We start from the raw sequence: 18701 nt of genomic DNA on the forward strand, positions 1-18701 counted from the left end.
ACACCATTTTAAGCCTGTTCTTCTGGGGGAAAAAGACCTCCAAATTTGTGCTTTTTTCTGGGGAGACCTGGTCTACTCACATAGACCTGTCCTCTGAGGTGGGATGACATGCCAAGTCTGAATCAGATGGTTGGTCTACCCGCCAATCCCAGTTGGTAGACCAGCTCTCCCAGCGGGGAAAGCACCATTTTGAGGCCTGTTTTTCCAGCAATGGAACACAAATAACCTGAATCAATTCGGGGCTTATTCACCAAGGCAGCTGGTCAAGCTGGCTGCTTTCAGTGAATCAGTTCAGGTCTGTAATTCGATTCAACATCAAATCACAGATTTTGATTCATGCACACCCCTACTGAGCAGTGTGTGCTGTAGTACCTGCATGAGCCAGTGGCAGGCCAGGAGATGGAGCCAATCCAGTTTGGGGCAATGCGTTGCCAAGTCTGGCTGGACTTGGCGGCAATTACCAGATAGTTCCTTTCCCACCAACCAGCATCCAGAATGAGATGGTGTTCCTCAGGGCCAGGGATTTGGTGGCACCCCATTGCACACACTTGATGGAGCTTCTGGTCTTCCTGAACGCCAACCTCCCCCTGCTTGGCTATCCCGAGCTGGCCATGGAGAGTGAGTGACTCATTGTCAACAACACTGGCAGCTCACCCCACCCTGGCCAACCCCAAACCCAGATGTGTCACAGCCCACCCATTAATAGTGCTGGCACACACGCATGCCACAGCCATGGCCAATAAGATGATGGACTGGTGCCCTGACCCATGTGTCAGGCTGTCAGCCGAGGCCCAGCACTAGTCTGAGGCCATGGTGTTGTCCAGATGCAGGCAGGACTTCTCATGGTAAGAGTCTAGAATAGGGCCCTCCTGGAGATGTTGGCCGACAACTCCCATAATCCCTGGCTATTGGCCACTGGCTATTGGCCACTGGCTATTGGCCACTATTGGCTGGGGATTATGGGAGTTGTAGTCAAAAACAGCTGGTGGGGCCAAAGTTGAGCAGGCCTGGTCTAGAAGCTTTGTGTCTTGTCCATCAAGCCATGACTGCTCTGTCATCCTGTGTCTCTGTGGCATGTGGGACGGAAGGAATGAAGGTTTTTTCAGAGTAAGTATATTATGCTTGCTGTCCTATTGCTTGCTTTTAACTATCTGGTTTTGCTGGATCTCTGATTGACAAAGGCAGAACTTGGGTTAGGTGATGTGTGCTAGCTACCATCCAGCCCACAAATAAATGGGCAAACGGGTGAGTTTTAGAACATTTTTAACCTTTCCCCCAAACCCCCATTGTTTAATTTTTTTTAATGCCCGCTAAATGCCCAGTTGGGTGGTAGGTAGGACCCATCATCCTGTATCACCCATCCCACTTTGGTGTCCCTAGGACCTATGCATGGAGAATAATGGGGTGATTTGAGTTCCCCGTTGTTCCCTGTGGCTGAATGACTCTAATCGATTTGCGTTTATTCATTGAAATAGCCAGCAAAGGAGTATTTTGTGATTTGATTCAAGCTTGATTCACACACATCTCTAGTTGCTACAAACTGCCAGTTCCCCACAGGTTCATTCTCCTGGTGCATGCCACTACATCTATGCCAGATGTGTCATCCAAATCCAAGAATGACAGCTTTTCCTGCAGCTCTTCCCTTCATCAACCCAGCATCTGTAACCTATATCTGAAATTGGTTACAGATGTTGGGTTGTTGGAGAGAAGAGCTTCAGGATAAGCCAACATTTCCAGTTGGCTTGCGTAGAAATAATGGCTCACACCAGCAGCGTGTGCTCATGCGGAAACTGGCAGTTCACAGCAACCTTATTTGCTGCATTATGTGTGAAGTCTCCCTTAGTAAGTGTTCCTTTTTACACTGAGGTTTACAGAAAGATCTACAGTATAATGTTGTCTGAATATGTAGAGCATTTTTCATTTTATTTTGCTTTTTGGACAATAGACTGCATACAGAAGCATGTGCTACTCTTAAATATTTATTCTCTTCAGATATTTTGGCTGAATTGTGCTCAGTATCTCCCAAAGTTAAGCACTTTCAAACCCCACTGGCTTTAATGAAAGGAAATCAAGTGCTTAACTTTGGCTAGCACTTGCATGATACCATATATGTAAAAATGATTTAGATCACTGCATTTAATGGAAATTCAGCAGAAAGATGACTGATAGATTAAACAATAACCAAATCCTTTCCTGCTCTTTCCAGAGATTTCCTGTGGCATGGAGTTGGAGAACAGTGAGCAACCTGTTGTTATGAGAGACGACAACAAACGGAGGAGGAGGAGGATGAAGCCACACTGTACAGCAAGCAGTTTGTCTTCAACAGAACTGATAACCATTGAGTTCATTCTGCCTACAAGCAACATGTTGGTAGATATAGCTAGCAACTGTACAGTAGAGCAGATGAAAGCACAAATTTGGATGCGAGCAATAGAGAGGAATCAGACCTCAGACTTTTATCGCAAATTCACTCCAGATCAATTTGATCTTCAATATCAAAAGAAAGGACAGTGGTATGAAATTTATGACAAACATCAAATCATACAAACGCTTGATTGTATACTGTATTGGAAAGTCTTACAAAAGAAGGTGGGCAAAATTCATGTGGTCCAAAAGCAAAAACCCACAGTGGAAGTTCAGGAGTTTCAAAAGCAACTCAATTACTTGATTGGTTATGATGTCACTGATGTAAGTAATGTGCATGATGATGAGCTTGAATTTGCTCGTCGCAGGTTAGTCACGCCACGAACAATTGAAGTATCTTGCAGAGATCCAAAATTATATTCAATGCACCCCTGGACTACATCCAAGCCACTTCTAACATACTTACTTAATAGAATTGCCAATAATAATATTTTTATAAATATTCACAGAGGAACAACAAGCCAGAAGATTAAAGTATCTATTGATGATACTCCAGAGCTAATCCTTCAGAGCTTTTTCACAAAAATGGCAAAGAAGAAGTCTCTGATGAATATTCCTGAAGATCACAATGAACTAGACTTTGTTCTTAGGATGAGTGGCAGAGATGAGTATATTGTAGGGGAGACACCTATAAAAAACTTCCACTGGATAAGACAGTGTCTTAAGAATGGAGATGAGATTCACCTTGTCCTGGACAATCCACCTGACCCAAATCAGGATGAAGTTCAGAAAGAGGAGTGGCCATTGGTGGATGATTGCACTGGAGTTTCAGGATATCATGAACAGTTGACAATAGATGGCAAAGATCATGAAAGAGTGTTCACTATATCACTGTGGGATTGCAACAGGAAATTCAGGGTCAAGATCATTGGCATTGATATTCCTGTACTACCAAGAAACATGGACCTGACTGTATTTGTTGAGGCTAATATTCAACATGGGCAACAGCTCCTTTCACAGAAAAGAACTACGGCTAAGCCATTTACTGAAGAAGTTCTGTGGAATGTGTGGCTTGAATTTGATGTGAAGATTAAAGATTTGCCCAAAGGGGCATTACTTAACCTGCAGATATATTGTGGCAAAGCACCAGCATCGTCTGCAAAAGCTAACCTCCAGTTGCATGATTCTTCCAATTCTGATTCTAAATGCAAAACCCAGCTTCTCTATTATGTAAATATTTTGTTAATAGATCATCGCTCCCTGCTACGGACTGGTGATTATGTGCTTCATATGTGGAAAATTCCAGGCAAAGGGGAAGAACAGGGAAGTATCAATGCTGATAAGCTTACATCAGCCACCAATCCAGATAAAGAAAATTCAATGGCTATTTCAATTGTTCTGGACAAATATTGCCACCCAATAGCCTTGCCTAAACACAGGATAGCATCAGATCCACAAGGGGACAGGGCCAGAGCTGAAATGCCCAACCAACTGCGCAAACAGCTTGAAGAGATCATAGCTACTGACCTGCTTAATCCACTTACCCCTGAAGACAAAGAACTATTGTGGCACTTCAGATATGAAAGTGTAAAACACCCAAAGGCATACCCTAAGCTGCTTAGCTCAGTGAAATGGGGACAGCAAGAAATAGTAGCTGAAACATACCAATTATTAGCTAAAAGGGATGCCTGGGACCGAAGCACTTTGGATGTTGGATTAACAATGCAGCTTCTAGACTGTAACTTTTCAGATGAAAATGTAAGAGCCATTGCAGTGCAAAAACTAGAGAGTTTAGAAGATGATGATGTCCTTCATTATCTCTTGCAGCTAGTTCAGGTAAGCTAGATTTACATTCCTGAATATCTGATATTGGTATATTTGTGTGATTTGTAGGAAAATTTGAAATGTATGGTTATCTTTTTGCTCTTTCGGAGCAAATCACAATAATTGTCAAATTAATGGAATTGCAGGAATTCCAGTGACATACATGATGTTAGTCTCTCCATTCATCAACACATGATGATGGGCAGCTGAATGTGTAAACTGGCTAATTGGAAGTGTTGCATTTGAGGTGTCATTAGGTGATATGAAAGCTCTTAGATATGTGATGTGTCATTAACATATGCAAGTTGTCACTGGATGTTGCAGTCATAAATTAATGAACACCTAGGTGTGAAGCACAGGCGAGTGGTGGGACAGCATTCTAATTAGCCAGTGTTAGTCTCATTTTTCATAAACAAATTTTACCATTAACATGTCTGAGTTTCTTTCTGTAGGATTAGGTTATGTTCAGGTCGGAGCAACCAGAAATCTGTGTGAAATTTACACACAGAGCTTCTGGCTGAGCTCCTGGGCCTCTGTATAATGTGCTGAACTCCAAGAGGTGAAGTGTTTACAATTCGTATGTGACTGTGCTGATCAAGACTTGATTTGTTTGAATTTTTTAATTTTAATAGCTAACAAAATAAAAAAAAATTCAAACGGATCAGGTCTTGATCAGCACAGTCATGTACGAATTGGGAACACTTCACCTCTTGGAGTTCAGCACATTATACAGAGGCCCAGGAGCTCAGCCAGAAGCTCTGAGTGTAAAGGCACAGTAGCACTAACCCCACCAATAGCATCCATATTGTGTGCTAGGAAAGGCTTTGTAGAAGAAATGAGTTTTGAAGCAGAAAAGGAACGTGGCTTAATGGATGGATAAATGAAGGGAAGGCAGTTCTGGGTTTTGGAGAAGGAAACCAGTAGAACATTCTGGGCATGGAACCAAAGTTACTCATCTTCTGTCATATGCTAAAGTGATCTTGTGAAAGTGCGCATATGTGGCAAAATCACAAATTACCATGTCTTAAAATAGTGTATGTAAAGACATGGCAACTTGCTGTCTGATCTGAGTGCACATTGACAAGACAATTTTTGCTTGTGAACCCTGTAGAAGAAAAATAACGAGTAGTGATTCCTCACATTTGAAAAATGGTCACGCAAATGAACTTATGATTGAGGCTTCGGAAATGGCAAGATTCAGCAAGTGGCCCTTTTTACTATGGGTTTATATGTTGGAGAAGGGTAAAGAATGACCCTGCTTAAGATGACAAATAGTCGCAAGACTATTGCAATTGCCTCAGCAATCTGATATGTCATGTGGGCCCTGTCACTGTCATATTCTGTCATATGCTATATTCAAGTGAAATTGCTGGTTGGTAAGGAAGTGATGATGCAAAAGCTTGTACTACAAAAACTTCTGGATTTGGCAAGAGTCATGCTTCATACAGAATTCTTCCCCACATTTTTTTTCTCGCATTACTTACGTTGCAACAAGTCATTCTTGTTATATTAGCCTTGCAAATATTACTCACAAAACATTTTGCTGGCCTGTTTGCTTCCCAGGGCCTGTGTGTACCCTAGTAGCCAGGCATGGAAGGTTCAGAGGGGGAGGGATTTAAAATTAAGGCAGTTGAGACAAAGAGAGGAGAGAGAGAGTGTTGGAAACTTTTTGCGTGGGAGTAGGAGGTGTTTTGGGCTGAGGGTTGAGAGATGGGTTTGTGTGTTCTGAACAGGAGAGATTGTTCAAAAGGGGTTGTGTGGAACTTGAAGGGTGAATGTGTGGAGGCTGTGAAACCAGAAGTGTATTGAGCAGCTCCTAGTAACAGACAAGTCCTGAAGAATTCACTAAATTTACAAACCCAGTTGTAATTATCTCAATCCCTGTTATTTTACCCCGCCCCATATGTTACATTTTATCCAAAGAAACATAAACAGAAAGATGAACAGAGGATGTAGCTAGGCAGAGAAGCTTGTGTGCTCTGCTTTGCAGGGATCTTTATTCTTCATTTTATACTTAAATTTTTGTTTCATTTTACATCCTGAACATATATGGCCATCCTGCGCTCACAAGGCTACACAGCCAAAGGTGTTGAGTTCAGAGAGCAGAGTAACAAGAATTTATATGGTGGCAGTGAGGGGAAAATAAAAACTGAATGAATTCCCAGAACCTGGAAACTCAACTGCCATAGAACAATAAAAACAAATCACCTCCCTGGAATTGAGAGGGGTGTCAGGGAGGGACTTCGACAGCCTGCCAAACCCAAAAGACAATGCAAGCAGCTTCCAAGGGCATCAGAATTCATGAGGCACTGGGCTACTCTGGAATACTCCAGCCAGGGTTTAGAACAGAAATGGCCTTGGTAAGGTTGCACTACTTGCTAAGCTAGACAGGGGACTATGTTCCTGTGGGTTCCTCTGGACCTTTCAGTGGCTTTTGAGACCATTTTCCTTTCTCAGTTGGCTTGCTGGGATAGGAATTGGAGGCACTATGTGGTGCTGGTTCCACGCTTTGCTGTATGGTGCATAGGAAGCGGCCATATACTGAGTCAGACCATAGGTCCATCTTGCTCAGTATTGTCTACACAGACTGGCAGTGGCTTCTTCAAGATTGCAGGCAAGAATCTCTCTCAGCTCTATCTTGGAGATGCCAGGAAGGAACTTGGAACCTAGATGCTCTTCCCAGAGCAGCTCCATCCCCTAAGGGGAATATCTTCCAGGGCTCACACATCAAGTCTCCCATCTACACATCAAGGTAGATTCCAGAAAGTGGTATTGGGGGATTCCTGCTTTGTGCCTAGGCCTTTGACCTATGGTGTCCTGCAGGGATCAAGCTTGTCCTCCTCATTGTTCAATATAAACATAAAATTGCTGGGAGAAGCCATTTGGACGCATGAGATTGGTCTTGGGCCACAACTGTGTTCTCAAGGTATTGGAGACAACCAATGTGTCCCTGGGCCAGGGTGCCAAGTGCTTCCCCCCCACCCTTAAGTAGTGACTAAGTTGATAGCCACTGCTGCTTGATTATGATTATGCTGGTTGTTATGGCTATGGCTAAACAAACTGACTGATTTTGTATGTGCATGCACACACTCATGTTCTTCACCTTTTGGAGAAGCAATAACCATTTCTGTGTGCTCCCTCTTTCTCATGCAACACTGTGCTACAAACAGAGAGGAAGTAGAAGAGGGAATGAGGAAAGGGCAAGAGCCAGCATGTTGCCACCCTGCTGGCACTCCAATTGCTGCTGAGGTGATTGTTGGAAGGACTGCCCTTGGGATGACATGCAGCTCTGTACCATCTCAAGTTGGGGAGGCTGCAGAACTCCTGTCCTGAATCGCTCTCTGAGGTCACTGATGGAGGGATGAAGGCAAAAGTTGAAATTAAATCTGGGCAAGTCAGAAATGCTGTTGGTCAAGAGACCTGTGATCCTGGCTATGGGTTGTCAGCCTGTACTGGATGGGGTTATTATTTCTTGTTTACACAGTCAGACAGGTGCTATTGACTGGTTCGTTTCATCCAGACATCGAATCCTTCCCAAGGACCTGGGATGACTGAATGTTATCATCAATACTGCTGGCTATTATAGATATCGTCACAAAATATAGGCTGTTCCCAGTAAAGCTGCTTTTTGTAATTGGCTGATGGTGATTTCTGTGCCCCGTATGGTGTTGAGGTGCTCTTCAAGTTGTTTTGGAATTGCACCTAGGGTGCCAATTACCACTTGGATTATTTTGGTCTTTTTCTGTAACAGCCTTTCAAATTCAATTTGTAGATCTTTGTATTTTGTGATTTTTTCTATTTCTTTCTCTTCTATTCTGCTATCCCCTGGTATTGCTGTGTCGATTATTTTAACTTGTTTTTCTTTCTTCTCGACTACAGTTATATCTGGTGTATTGTGTGGCAGATGTTTGTCAGATTGTAGTCGGAAGTCCCATAGTATTGTTGCATTTTCATTTTCTACCACTTTTTCAATTTGATGGTCCTACCAATTTTTGGCTACAGGTAGCTTGTATTTTTTGCAGATGTTCCAGTGTATCATCCCTGCTACCTTGTCGTGCCTTTGTTTGTAGTCAGTCTGTGCAATCTTTTTACAACAGCTGATTAGGTGGTCCACTGTTTCATCTGCTTCTTTACAAAGGCGGCACTTGCTGTTTGTTGTTGACTTTTCTACTTTTGCTACTATGTGCAGCCAGTATTAAACCCTCTGTTTCTTCAAGTTGACATTCTTAAGCCATTGCCAGGTCTTGCTGATGTCTGATTTTCCAGTTATATTGTGCAAATATTGACCATGCAGTGGCTTGTTTTTCCATTTTTCTGCTCGGTTCTTGACTTGTTTTTTCTTGTAGGCCTGCTTTGTTTCATTGGTGTTGAATAGTTTCTCATTATTGACCATTTTAAGTTCATCTTCTTTACTGTCCTTTATGTATTCTGCAATGCCTCTTTTCTCCTCCTCTACTGTTTGATGGACTTGCAGCATTCCTCTTCCACCTGAGCTGTGAGGGAGGTATAGCCTATCGACATCACTGCGGGGGTGCAGAACATGATTGATGGTCATGATTTTCCTGGTCTTGCGATCTAGTGTCTCTAGCTCTGCCTGGGTCCAGTCTAGTATTCCTGCAGTGTATCTGATAACAGGTATAGCCCAGGTGTTTATGGCATGTATGGTGTTCCCGCCATTGAGTTTGGACTTGAGGATTTTTCTAACTCTCCTGATGTACTCACTTCCAATTTTTCTTTTAACTTCAGTGTGTGTGATGTTATCAGCCTGGAGAATGCCCAAGTATTTGTAAGGTTCTTTCTCTTCCAGGTTCTTGATCTTGCTTCCATTGGGCAGTTCTATTCCTTCTGTTTTTCTTATTTTCCCTCTGTTCATTATTAATGCAGCACACTTGTCTATTCCAAACTCCATTGCTATATCACTACTGAATATACGGACTGTGTTTAGCAGTGATTCGATTTCTGACTGGGACTTTCCATACAACTTCAGATCGTCCATGTACAGCAGATGGTTTGTTTTACTTGATGTTTTAGATATTTGGTATCTGAGGCCTGTTTTGTTTAGTATTTGTGAAAGTGGAGTGATAGCGATTACAAACAACAGAGGGGATAGTGAGTCCCCTTGGAAAATGCCTCTTCTAATGCTAACCTGTCCAAGTGTCTCGCCATTGATTGTTAACTGTGTACTCCACATGCTCATTGCTTTTTTTATAAATATCTGAATGTTTTTGCTGACACCAGTTGTTTCTAAACATTTTAGTATCCATGTGTCGAAAGCATTAGCAATGAGTCGAAAGCTTTCTTGTAGTCAATCCATGCAACACTTAGATTTGTTTTTCTTCTCTTGCAATTTTCTAAAATCATTTTGTCAATCAGTAGCTGGTCTTTTGTGCCTCTGGTGTTTGGGCAATTTCCTTTCTGTTCAACTGGAAGCTGTTTGTTAGTTAATAAGTGTTGCATCACTTCATCTTCTATTATTCCAGTTAATAATTTGAACATGGTTGGCAGGCAGGTTATTGGTCTATAATTACGTGGAACTGCACCTTTTGCTGGGTCTTTCATGATGAGATGAGTTTTCCCAGTTGTTAGCCATTGTTCAATATCACCTCCTTGCAAAATGTGATTGAACTGTTTTGAGTAGTTTATGAAGGCTTGTTAGGTGTTTAAGCCAAAAGCCATGCAGTTCATCATCGCCTGGTGCAGTCCAATTTTTAATTATCTTTGCTCTTTCACTTGTTAATTCTGCTGTTATTATTAGAGCTTGCATTTGTTGGTTACATTTTTTGACCTCTTTCATCCAGCCTGCTTTTTTATGATAATCTATTGGATTGTCCCATTATGTCCCCCAGAATTGCACTGTTTCTTCTTTATTTGGTGTTTCTACGTTTCTCGCAGTTTCTCCTTCTATGCTTTGGTAGAAACGTCTCTGATTCGACTGGAATTGGAGATTCTGCCTGTGTTGTGTAATTCTGGCTTCGTATCTGCTAATCTTCTTTGACACTGCTGTTATTTGCTGCTTTATTATTTCCAGGACTTCTCTAATTTTCCTTGAATCTAGGTGGTATTTTTGGATCAGATACTGTTTGGTGTTTTCATTCTTCAGCTTCTTGTCTTTCATATCTTTCAATTTACTAGCATCTGATCTAAGCCTGTAGATTTTATTTTCTATTCTAATCTTCTTTAACTTGTTCATAAATGATTTAGAAGTTGGGGTGACCAGCAAAGTGGCCAAATTTGTAGATGACACTAAACTATTTAGGGTAGTGAAATCCACAACGGATTGTGAGGAACTCCAAAAATATCTTTTCAAACTGGGGGACTGGGTGACAAAATGGCAAATGTGGTTCAATGTAAGCAAGTGTAAAGTGATGCACATTGGGGCAAAAAAGACCAACTTCACATATATGCTGATGGGATCTGAGCTGCTGGTGGCTGATCAGGAGAGAGATCTTGTGGTGGACAAGCCACCACAAGGAGCTTGCGGTGGACAGCTCATTGAAAGTGTCGTCTCAGTGCGCGGCAGCTGTGAAAAAAGCTAATTCCATGCTAGGAATCATTAGGAGGGGGATTGAAAATAAAAATGCTAATATTACAATGTTCTTATACAAATCTATGGTGCAACCACATCTGGAGTACTGCGTATAGCTTTGGTCACCGTATATTAAGAAGGATATTGTAGAACTGGAAAAGGTGCAGGAGAGGGCAACCAAAATGATCAGGGGCCTCGAGCATCTTCCTTATGAGGCTAGGCTACAGCATCTGGGGCTCTTTACCATGGAAAGGGGAGACATGATCAGACTGTATAAAATTATGCATGGAGTGGAGAGGGTAGACAGAGAGAAATTTTTCTCCCTCACAAACAACACTAGAACCAGGGGTCACCCAATGAAACTGAAGGTCAGGAAATTTAGGACTGATAAGAGGAAATACTTTTTCACACAGCACATAATTCATCTATGGAATTCCTTGTCATGGGATGTGGTGATGGCCACCAGCTTGGATGGCTTTAAAAGGGGTTTAAACAGATTCATGGAGGACAGGTCTATCAGTGGCTACTAGTCTGATGGCTGTGGGACATCTCCAGCCTCAGAGGCATGATGCCTCTCAATATCAGTTACAGGGGAGCAACAGCAGGAGTGAGGGCATTCACATCCCTCTTGCCTGTGGGCTCCCCAGAGGCATCTGGTAGGCCACTATGTGAAACAGGATGCTGGACTAGATGGGCCTTGTGCCTGATCCATCAGGGCTGTTCTTATGTTCTTAACCTTTTCCATGGTGACGCTCAGCATGTCAATCTTCCTGCTATCAGATTGCCCCCCTCAATGCAAGGGTTCTGTAAGGCAATTGAAAACCCACTTCTTCCATGTAGATTTTTGAATTCTTACTTTCCTCTTCTTTGACTCCTCTTGGATTGTTTTGCCTTTTTCATGCTGATTGAGTTTGGTTTCCTTAAGGTTTTAATATTAATTGAATTGACTGCTGTATTTTTGTAACGTGTTTGCTTTTTACTGTATTTGTTATGACTTCTAGCTGCATTAAACAAACAAACAAACACTACCACCTCCTTGAAAGGGATGCCCCGGGATCTTGGTACAGGGTCCAAGAGGCAGGTCTGTCCCAGTCTCTGGTTGCAGCCTCTTCTGCTCCATCAGTTCAAGGCTTATCCATTCAAGGGACTGCAAACAGGAAAACCTTTGAACTGGGAGCATATTCTGCCCCTGCCCCACACATACAACATGATATAAGACGAGAGCACCAAAACTAATTTTTAGTAGCACTATAACTTAAGCTGGCACTGATGTCATACATCATCATGTTTGTGAACAAACTTACAATGATCTCCTAATTTACAAAAGCTTTCCTGCATGGTTACCTGAAGGTGATGCTTGTCATGAGTGAGGAAGTGAATGGCTGTTTACAAGCCACATTTCAGCATTGTATCAGTATTAACCTTTCATTTGGGATAAAGGCATGTATCTGTGAAATAATACTCTGTACCTCTTGGGTACAGAGTTTGGAGGTAGTGCTTTGGAGTGGCTTTGGCCCTTTCTTGGGGAGAGAGTCCAGAAGGTGTTGCTGGGAGACTACTGCTCTGTTCTTTGGCCATTGGCCCATGAGTCCCCAAGGGTATGGTTCTTTCTGCTGTGGGAGGTTATCCAGAGACATGGACTGAGTTGTCAGCAATATACAGAAGACACTTGGTTCCTAGGGAGGAAGTGGATGTCCTGAGTTAGGAGCTGGAGGCAGTGATGGGTTGGATGTGGGCTAATAAATTGAGATTAAATCCGGGCAAGACAGAGGAGCTGTTGGTCGGTAGGAGAGCCAGCCTGATGAGGGAACTGGACCATTTCTGGATGGGGTTGCAAGCTCCTTGAAAGAGCAGGTGTACGGCTTGGGGATATTGCCGGACCCAGCTCTGCTTTTGGAAGCTCAGGTGGAGGCAGTGGCCAGGGGTGCCTTTGCACAATTTTGGCTAGTGCACAAGTTGTGTCCCTGTAGTAAATTATTGTAGGCTGGAAGGAATTTTGCTCTTCTTCCTGCCTCAGCCAATGAATTCTTAACTCACTGATCAGTCTGAGTCAGCTCTGCAGCACTAGGAAAGACTCTAGTGCTGAGTCATCCCTTTCCTCTGCTGTAGAAGCAGACTGGCTGGCTTAAAAACCTTTAACTTTTCAAACCCAGAAAGCGAAGAGAAAGACTTTGGTAGGGTAAATCTCGCTGCCACCAAGTCACCGCTTTAGAAGGTCTTTCCCAACAGTTTGGGGTGACTAGCAAACCCCATTTCCCTTTTGCTCCCCCTTTTCAGCAGGCAAGAATAAATCTTCCTCCATGCGTCTACCTGCATGTGGAATTAATTGTTAATTTGGCCAAGCTGTCTTTGAGACGTGTTTCTGCACCAGAGAAACCCACCCCCACCACCTCCTTAGTTATTGATTAACCATCCTTGGAGACTTGATAAAGGTAAAGAACAAAGAAATAAAAACTTTTTAATTGAGTTACTACAGACTAGTTCCATCTGAGGCTTTAAGATACACTTCAGAATACTTAGTTGTTTAAAAGAATACTTTAAAAGCACCCTGAATGATGCTGGGGCGAAACACTTTCAAATTTACTTAGTTGCAAATAACAGATACTGAGAAAATACAAAGCACACACACAAAGAAATTTGAGTTTCTAATGCAAAGTCTGACTAAACAAACTTTCCCCTAGATTAATCTTGCCAAAGCCCAGGCTCCCTATTCTTGAATTCACCAAACCCCTGATGAGAATCAAGCCCCTGAAGTTTTATTTTCCAAGAGCTGCAGTCATCCTGTTGCAGCAGACTCTATTGTCACATGTCCCCCCATTCCTCCAGCACAGAACCTTCTTTCTTGTTACCAGAATTCCCAGCAACAGCTCTCTAGGTCCCACCCACCTGGTATACTGATTGGTTGCGCCCAGAAGTTCACCAACCTGTCAATCAAGATAAGGGATAATTTCCTGTTAACTCTTTAGGGGGAGGGGAGACTGGTCACTACAGTCCCTTTCTTTAGAAGGCAGATCTGGTTACAATTACCAAAGCCTTAGTCAGGTCACGGCTGGATTAATGTAATGTGCTCTACATGAGGCCACCCTTGAAGGATATTTGGAAACTGCAGCTAGTGAAAAATGCGGTAGCTAGGATCTTATCTGGAGCTGCCCACTGGGATCATATTACATCCATTTTGACAGAGCTACATGTCAGGAGCCTGTCCATCCAGTGTCCAAGTCAAGGTCACTGTCAAGGTTGAAGGCAGCTCCTTGAAGTCCTCCCTGGTCTGCAAAGAAAACACAAGAGAACACTTTACTGGAAGTATCAGATTCAGATAGTCTCCCCCACAAACTCAGTCTGCTTACCAGATAGCACGGTTCCAGAGCAAAAGGAGTGCAAGGCGTTCCTAGGGGAGACATCACAGCTAGGGCAGCTGTCAGGACTTGGTCAGGTAGAAGAGCAAGAAAAGCCTGGGTCTCTAGAGGCCAACATGAAGCTGGGGTCTCCTCTGAGTCAGAGGCTCGGCTGTAGCAGGCTCAAAGAGACCTGTTGCTTCCAGCGTTTAGCTGCAGCCTTTGGACTTGATTTATAGTCGGGCTTAATTGATCTCCGCCTTCGGCCAGCTGTCACACATTCAAGATTTATCTGGTTTGAAAAGCAGGTGTCTGCTTCTCCTGAGTTCTTCCACCTGTTGTCTGTGTCTCATCAGTCTTCTCTTGCAAGGATGCAAAAGTGTTTCATTGTTTACTGCAGTGTTCTGCTCTCCATTTCTTGTCTCTGCTACCTCTGATGGTCCCGGTTGTCCTGAAGCTTCGACTGGACCTGCCTCAGGTATCTGCTGCGGGCTGACAGCTGGGCTCTGCCCTTCAGGTTCCCCTGCAGTTGCTGGCAGACTGCCAGCTTTCTCTTCCTCTTCACTATCTGAGGTCGGGGGCATGGCACTACATTGGCTGCAAACCTGTTTCTGAGTCCAATTCAAGGTGCTTTGTTTGACCTTTAAAGCCCTTAACAGTTTGGGTCCTGGTTATCTGAGGGGCCACCTGCTCCCAAGTGTTTCTGTCTGCTTCATGAGGTCATTGGAGGGGGCTCTGTTCCACATGCCGACAATGAGGGAGGCTGTTGTGCATGTGAGACAGGGCCTCGTACTTTGGAATGCTCTCCCAGTGGGAATCCGCTCCTTAGTCTCCATCACAGTTTTTAGAAAACAAGTGAAGTCTTGGCTTTTTATCTTGACTCAACACAGGAAATATCTATAGAGTCATATCAGAGGTGAAGAGTAGAGACCGGTAGAACAGCTAGGGAGACCCTTACTCACTGTCTCTACTCCCAATACCCCTAGTGGTCATTAGGATAGTTGGTGCAAAAGGTGATACACTGGAACTCCAACAGATCAAAGTACGAGTGAGGCCATTGGATCAGCTCCCAGGTTATCCATCTGAGAAGCTACAATTATTAAGAACTGGGGCATGGCTATGAGCACAGTGCCCTAATGTGTTTTAGGAAGTATAAAAGCAAATATGTACCTCTGAATTACATTGCTGAAATTGTCCCTCCTGATAGGAAAGCTGGTGGCCACCAACACTGTAGTCAGATTGTAAAGGGTCACATCCAGTTTCACTGCCAGTTTTCTACCTCCAGGTGAAGGGAGGAGGAGACTAAGAAATGTCCTGGCAGCTTGCTTGACAAGAATAGAAAGGGTGGGAGTTTATACACAGATACATGAGTCTATGTTTTATAGGTTAATACTGATTTGGCAATTATTGAGGAATCTGAATAAATTATATTCAGATTTAGAAATCTGTTATTATGCACCCAGTCTTTGGGATTTGTAACTCAGAGGTGTTATGTGATGTGGACATATGATGATTTTACTGGCAAATTTGATGAGATTTTCCCCCCTCCATTGTTATATCCTATATCATTGTGTTTCCCAACTGTTTTCATCCAGAAGCATTCTTAAATTTTTTTAAAAATTAAATACAAATTTAAAAATCAGCAAGGCCACTGTGTGAGTTCCTTTTTTTTTTTTTTTTTTTTGCTTTCTCCATTGTGTGCTATGAGGCTTGTAGCTATCCATCACATCCCTCCCGGTGCAGGAGAGAATGAGTCAGCTCCAAAAGTGAGGAGTTTGAACTCCCCACTTTGAGAGCTGACTCTCCCTTGTGCACCAGGAGGTATGCATCCTGCCCAGTGCATTTTGGGGTGAGTTGGCGCCAAATGTGGGGAGTTTAAATGCTCCACTTCTGGGACTGACTTGGAGCGAGTTAGCATGGCACAATGGCCAATGTCCTGTGGCACACTAGTTGGGAAACACTGGCATAACATAGTCATAGGATGACAATGTTGCCACCAAAATTGAAGTAAAATGCCCTACATTTAAAAGTGTCTCGGAAGGCAAAGCTGGTTATTAGTGAGGCTACTTAGTTATTTTGGGGTGATTAGTGGTGGGAGGTGTAGCAAGGCAAAGATGTGTCATCTGTTATTGAACTGAGTATTCAGATATTCCAAGATTAAACTTCTAATTTAAAATGTCTCAGTATTATGTCCTTGCTCTTCATGGCTTAAAGTTTTATAGATGTACTAGCAAACTGGGCTTGCAGTTTGCAAGCATTCCCCCTGTACCATGCAGTCTGCCTCTGCTCATTACTAATTGATGCCCAGAAGAGTTTGTGTTTAGAAAAATTTATTTATAGCTGTAACACTTAAGTTTTTTCATGTTCTTCAATTTAAGTGAGTTTCAAGGAAATCTGACATGGTTTGAAATGCAATGAACTGAAAAAATATAGCTTGTTTGTTGCTTAATAATTCAATGAAAGTCCAGACATGTCATCTTGAAAAGTACCCAAGAAAACTGACAAAGTTTGTTGGAAGGTATCATTCCCCATGCTTTTCCAGTGGGAGAGTGTTTCCTCGTTTCCTCATTTTTTGGCAATTTAATTAACTTTTCTGGTGGTCAAGGTGAGGTCTGGAACCTACCTATGGAAATGGTGTGTTTCTGTCTTTTATGGCATAGTGTGTGTGTGTGCATGCGCACGCGCGCGCGCGCGCACACACACACACACACACACACACACACACTGCCCTCACCCCCCGGAATCATATTATTGTCCCTGTTTGACAATAATATGATCCCTGCCACTTATTCTGAGGTGATCTTTGTGAAGCCAAGTAGATTATTTGTAGAATCATAGCATTGGAGGGAGCCTTGTTAGCCATCTGCTCTAGCTCCCTGCTTAAATCCAGTGTTGTCCACTCTGCTTAAAGACCTCCTGCTAGGGAAATCCCCCCTCCCCCAAGTCATTTGATTCCATTGACAAACTACTGTAACCATTAAGAAGCTTCCCCTAATTTTCAGGTGGAATCTACCCTCCTGTGTTTAGCCTGTTAGTTTAGTCCTTTTCCTCTGGAGCAGCAGAGAACAAGTCTTTCATCTATGTGACAATCTCTGGGTACAGTCATCCCATACCAACCATGAGGTTCTGTTATTGCAAAACCTCACAGCTGGCAAATTCGCAGTTGGTGAGCAATTGAAATCAATGGGTAACAGGGGGTTAGGGGAACTGCAGTCACGAAAAGACTGAAAAATCAAAGATCTTTTTTTTAAAGATGCCAGAAGTCACCCAGAATCCCTTAAAATCACCAAGAATAAGTAAGAGTGAGCAAATTGAACCTCTGAAAAAATTGAACACCCCCCCTCCGAAATTGCTCAAAAGCACTTTTGAACTCCAAAAACCCACTCAGTCATTTTAAATTGCAAGGAGTTGGCAGGGTCAGCAAGAGAAATGAGTAGATTGAACCTCTGAACCCGCCAAAATTTCAGAACACCCCCCTCTCCCAAATCACTAAAAAAAATCTCACCAAACTGCAGATACTCGGGTCACGGTTGGCGAGACCAATCACAATTTCTGAGTCACAAATACTCAAAAACGCAATTAGGAGAATCATGACAGGTGAGGGATGACTGTATTTGAAGAGTGCTATCATGTTCTTCCACCCAGCATTCTCTTTTCCAAGCTAAAGATACCCAGTTTCTCCAGTTTTTCTAAGCTAGGTTGGTCAGTTGCCATTGGATAGTGGAATCCAGAAATCATTTATGCAGATGCAGTCCTGTTGACATTCATGGGATTAAACTGGTGCAAATGTAGTTACTTCCATTTAAAATCATGTGTTTATTGCAGCTCTCCCTCCCATTATATCCTCTTACTCATCTCCTATAGTGATCAGACTCCCCTCCCCATAAAGAGTTAACCGGAAGTGAACCCTGTCTTGACTGACAGGCTGGTGAACTCCAGGGCTGAGCCAATAATCACACCAGGTGGGTGGGACCTAGAGAGCTGTTGCTGGGAAGAAGGGAGTTCTTTATTAGGGAAGAGCTAGGCTGGAGGTGCACAGAAGGACATGTGGCCATGGAGGCTGGTGGCAGGAGAATAACTCTGCAGATCCTTGAAAAACAGGAAGGCAGGAAGCTTGAATTCTCAACAGGAGTTTGTGAGTTCAAGGAAAAAGGAAAACAAGGCTAGTGGCTTCGGAAGTTTAGGGCAGGAGAATGTGGTTTAGTAAGAGTTTGCGTTAGAATTTCTGTTACTTTGGTGTGTGCTTTTGAATATTCCTGATACTGTTCTATTATGGTTTACCTGTAATGTAATTAAAATAAGAAACACTAGCCTACACCCATCCTATCTAGGGCGTTGCAAAAGACTATAAACACAAGCATGCCTAAGACAACCTATTTTTGTAACCTACTAAGTATTCTTAGCAGTATCTAACTCTATCTAAAAGCTGGAAAAGCCTCAGACGGAAGCAGTCTTTAGTAATTGAATAAAACTGTTGTTTTTAGTTCTTTTCTTTTTACAAGCCTCTCTGAGTTGGTTTTTAACTTAGGAAAAAGGTGGGCCTTTTTCTGGTGCAAACACATCCTCAAACGTTCAACAGCTATCATTTTTCTCACCACTTGTAGGTTCACACATGGAAGGTTTTTGTACTTGTAAGAACCAAATTAAAAGAG

The 18701-nt window shown here is 42.8% G+C and overlaps 1 protein-coding gene across 1 annotated transcript in view; it reads left to right on the top strand.

Annotated features, from left to right (window-relative positions):
- PIK3CG (phosphatidylinositol-4,5-bisphosphate 3-kinase catalytic subunit gamma) overlaps nt 1-18701 on the top strand; it is a 66036-nt gene that overhangs the window by 11621 nt on the left and 35714 nt on the right. The window contains exon 4 of the mRNA XM_053255539.1: nt 2207-4200. Within this exon, the coding sequence (XP_053111514.1) occupies nt 2207-4200 (1994 nt within the window). The remainder of the gene's footprint in view (nt 1-2206; nt 4201-18701) is intronic.

The sequence above is a fragment of the Hemicordylus capensis genome, chromosome 5 (assembly GCF_027244095.1).
Source record: "Hemicordylus capensis ecotype Gifberg chromosome 5, rHemCap1.1.pri, whole genome shotgun sequence".
In the NCBI taxonomy this organism is placed as follows: domain Eukaryota; kingdom Metazoa; phylum Chordata; class Lepidosauria; order Squamata; family Cordylidae; genus Hemicordylus; species Hemicordylus capensis.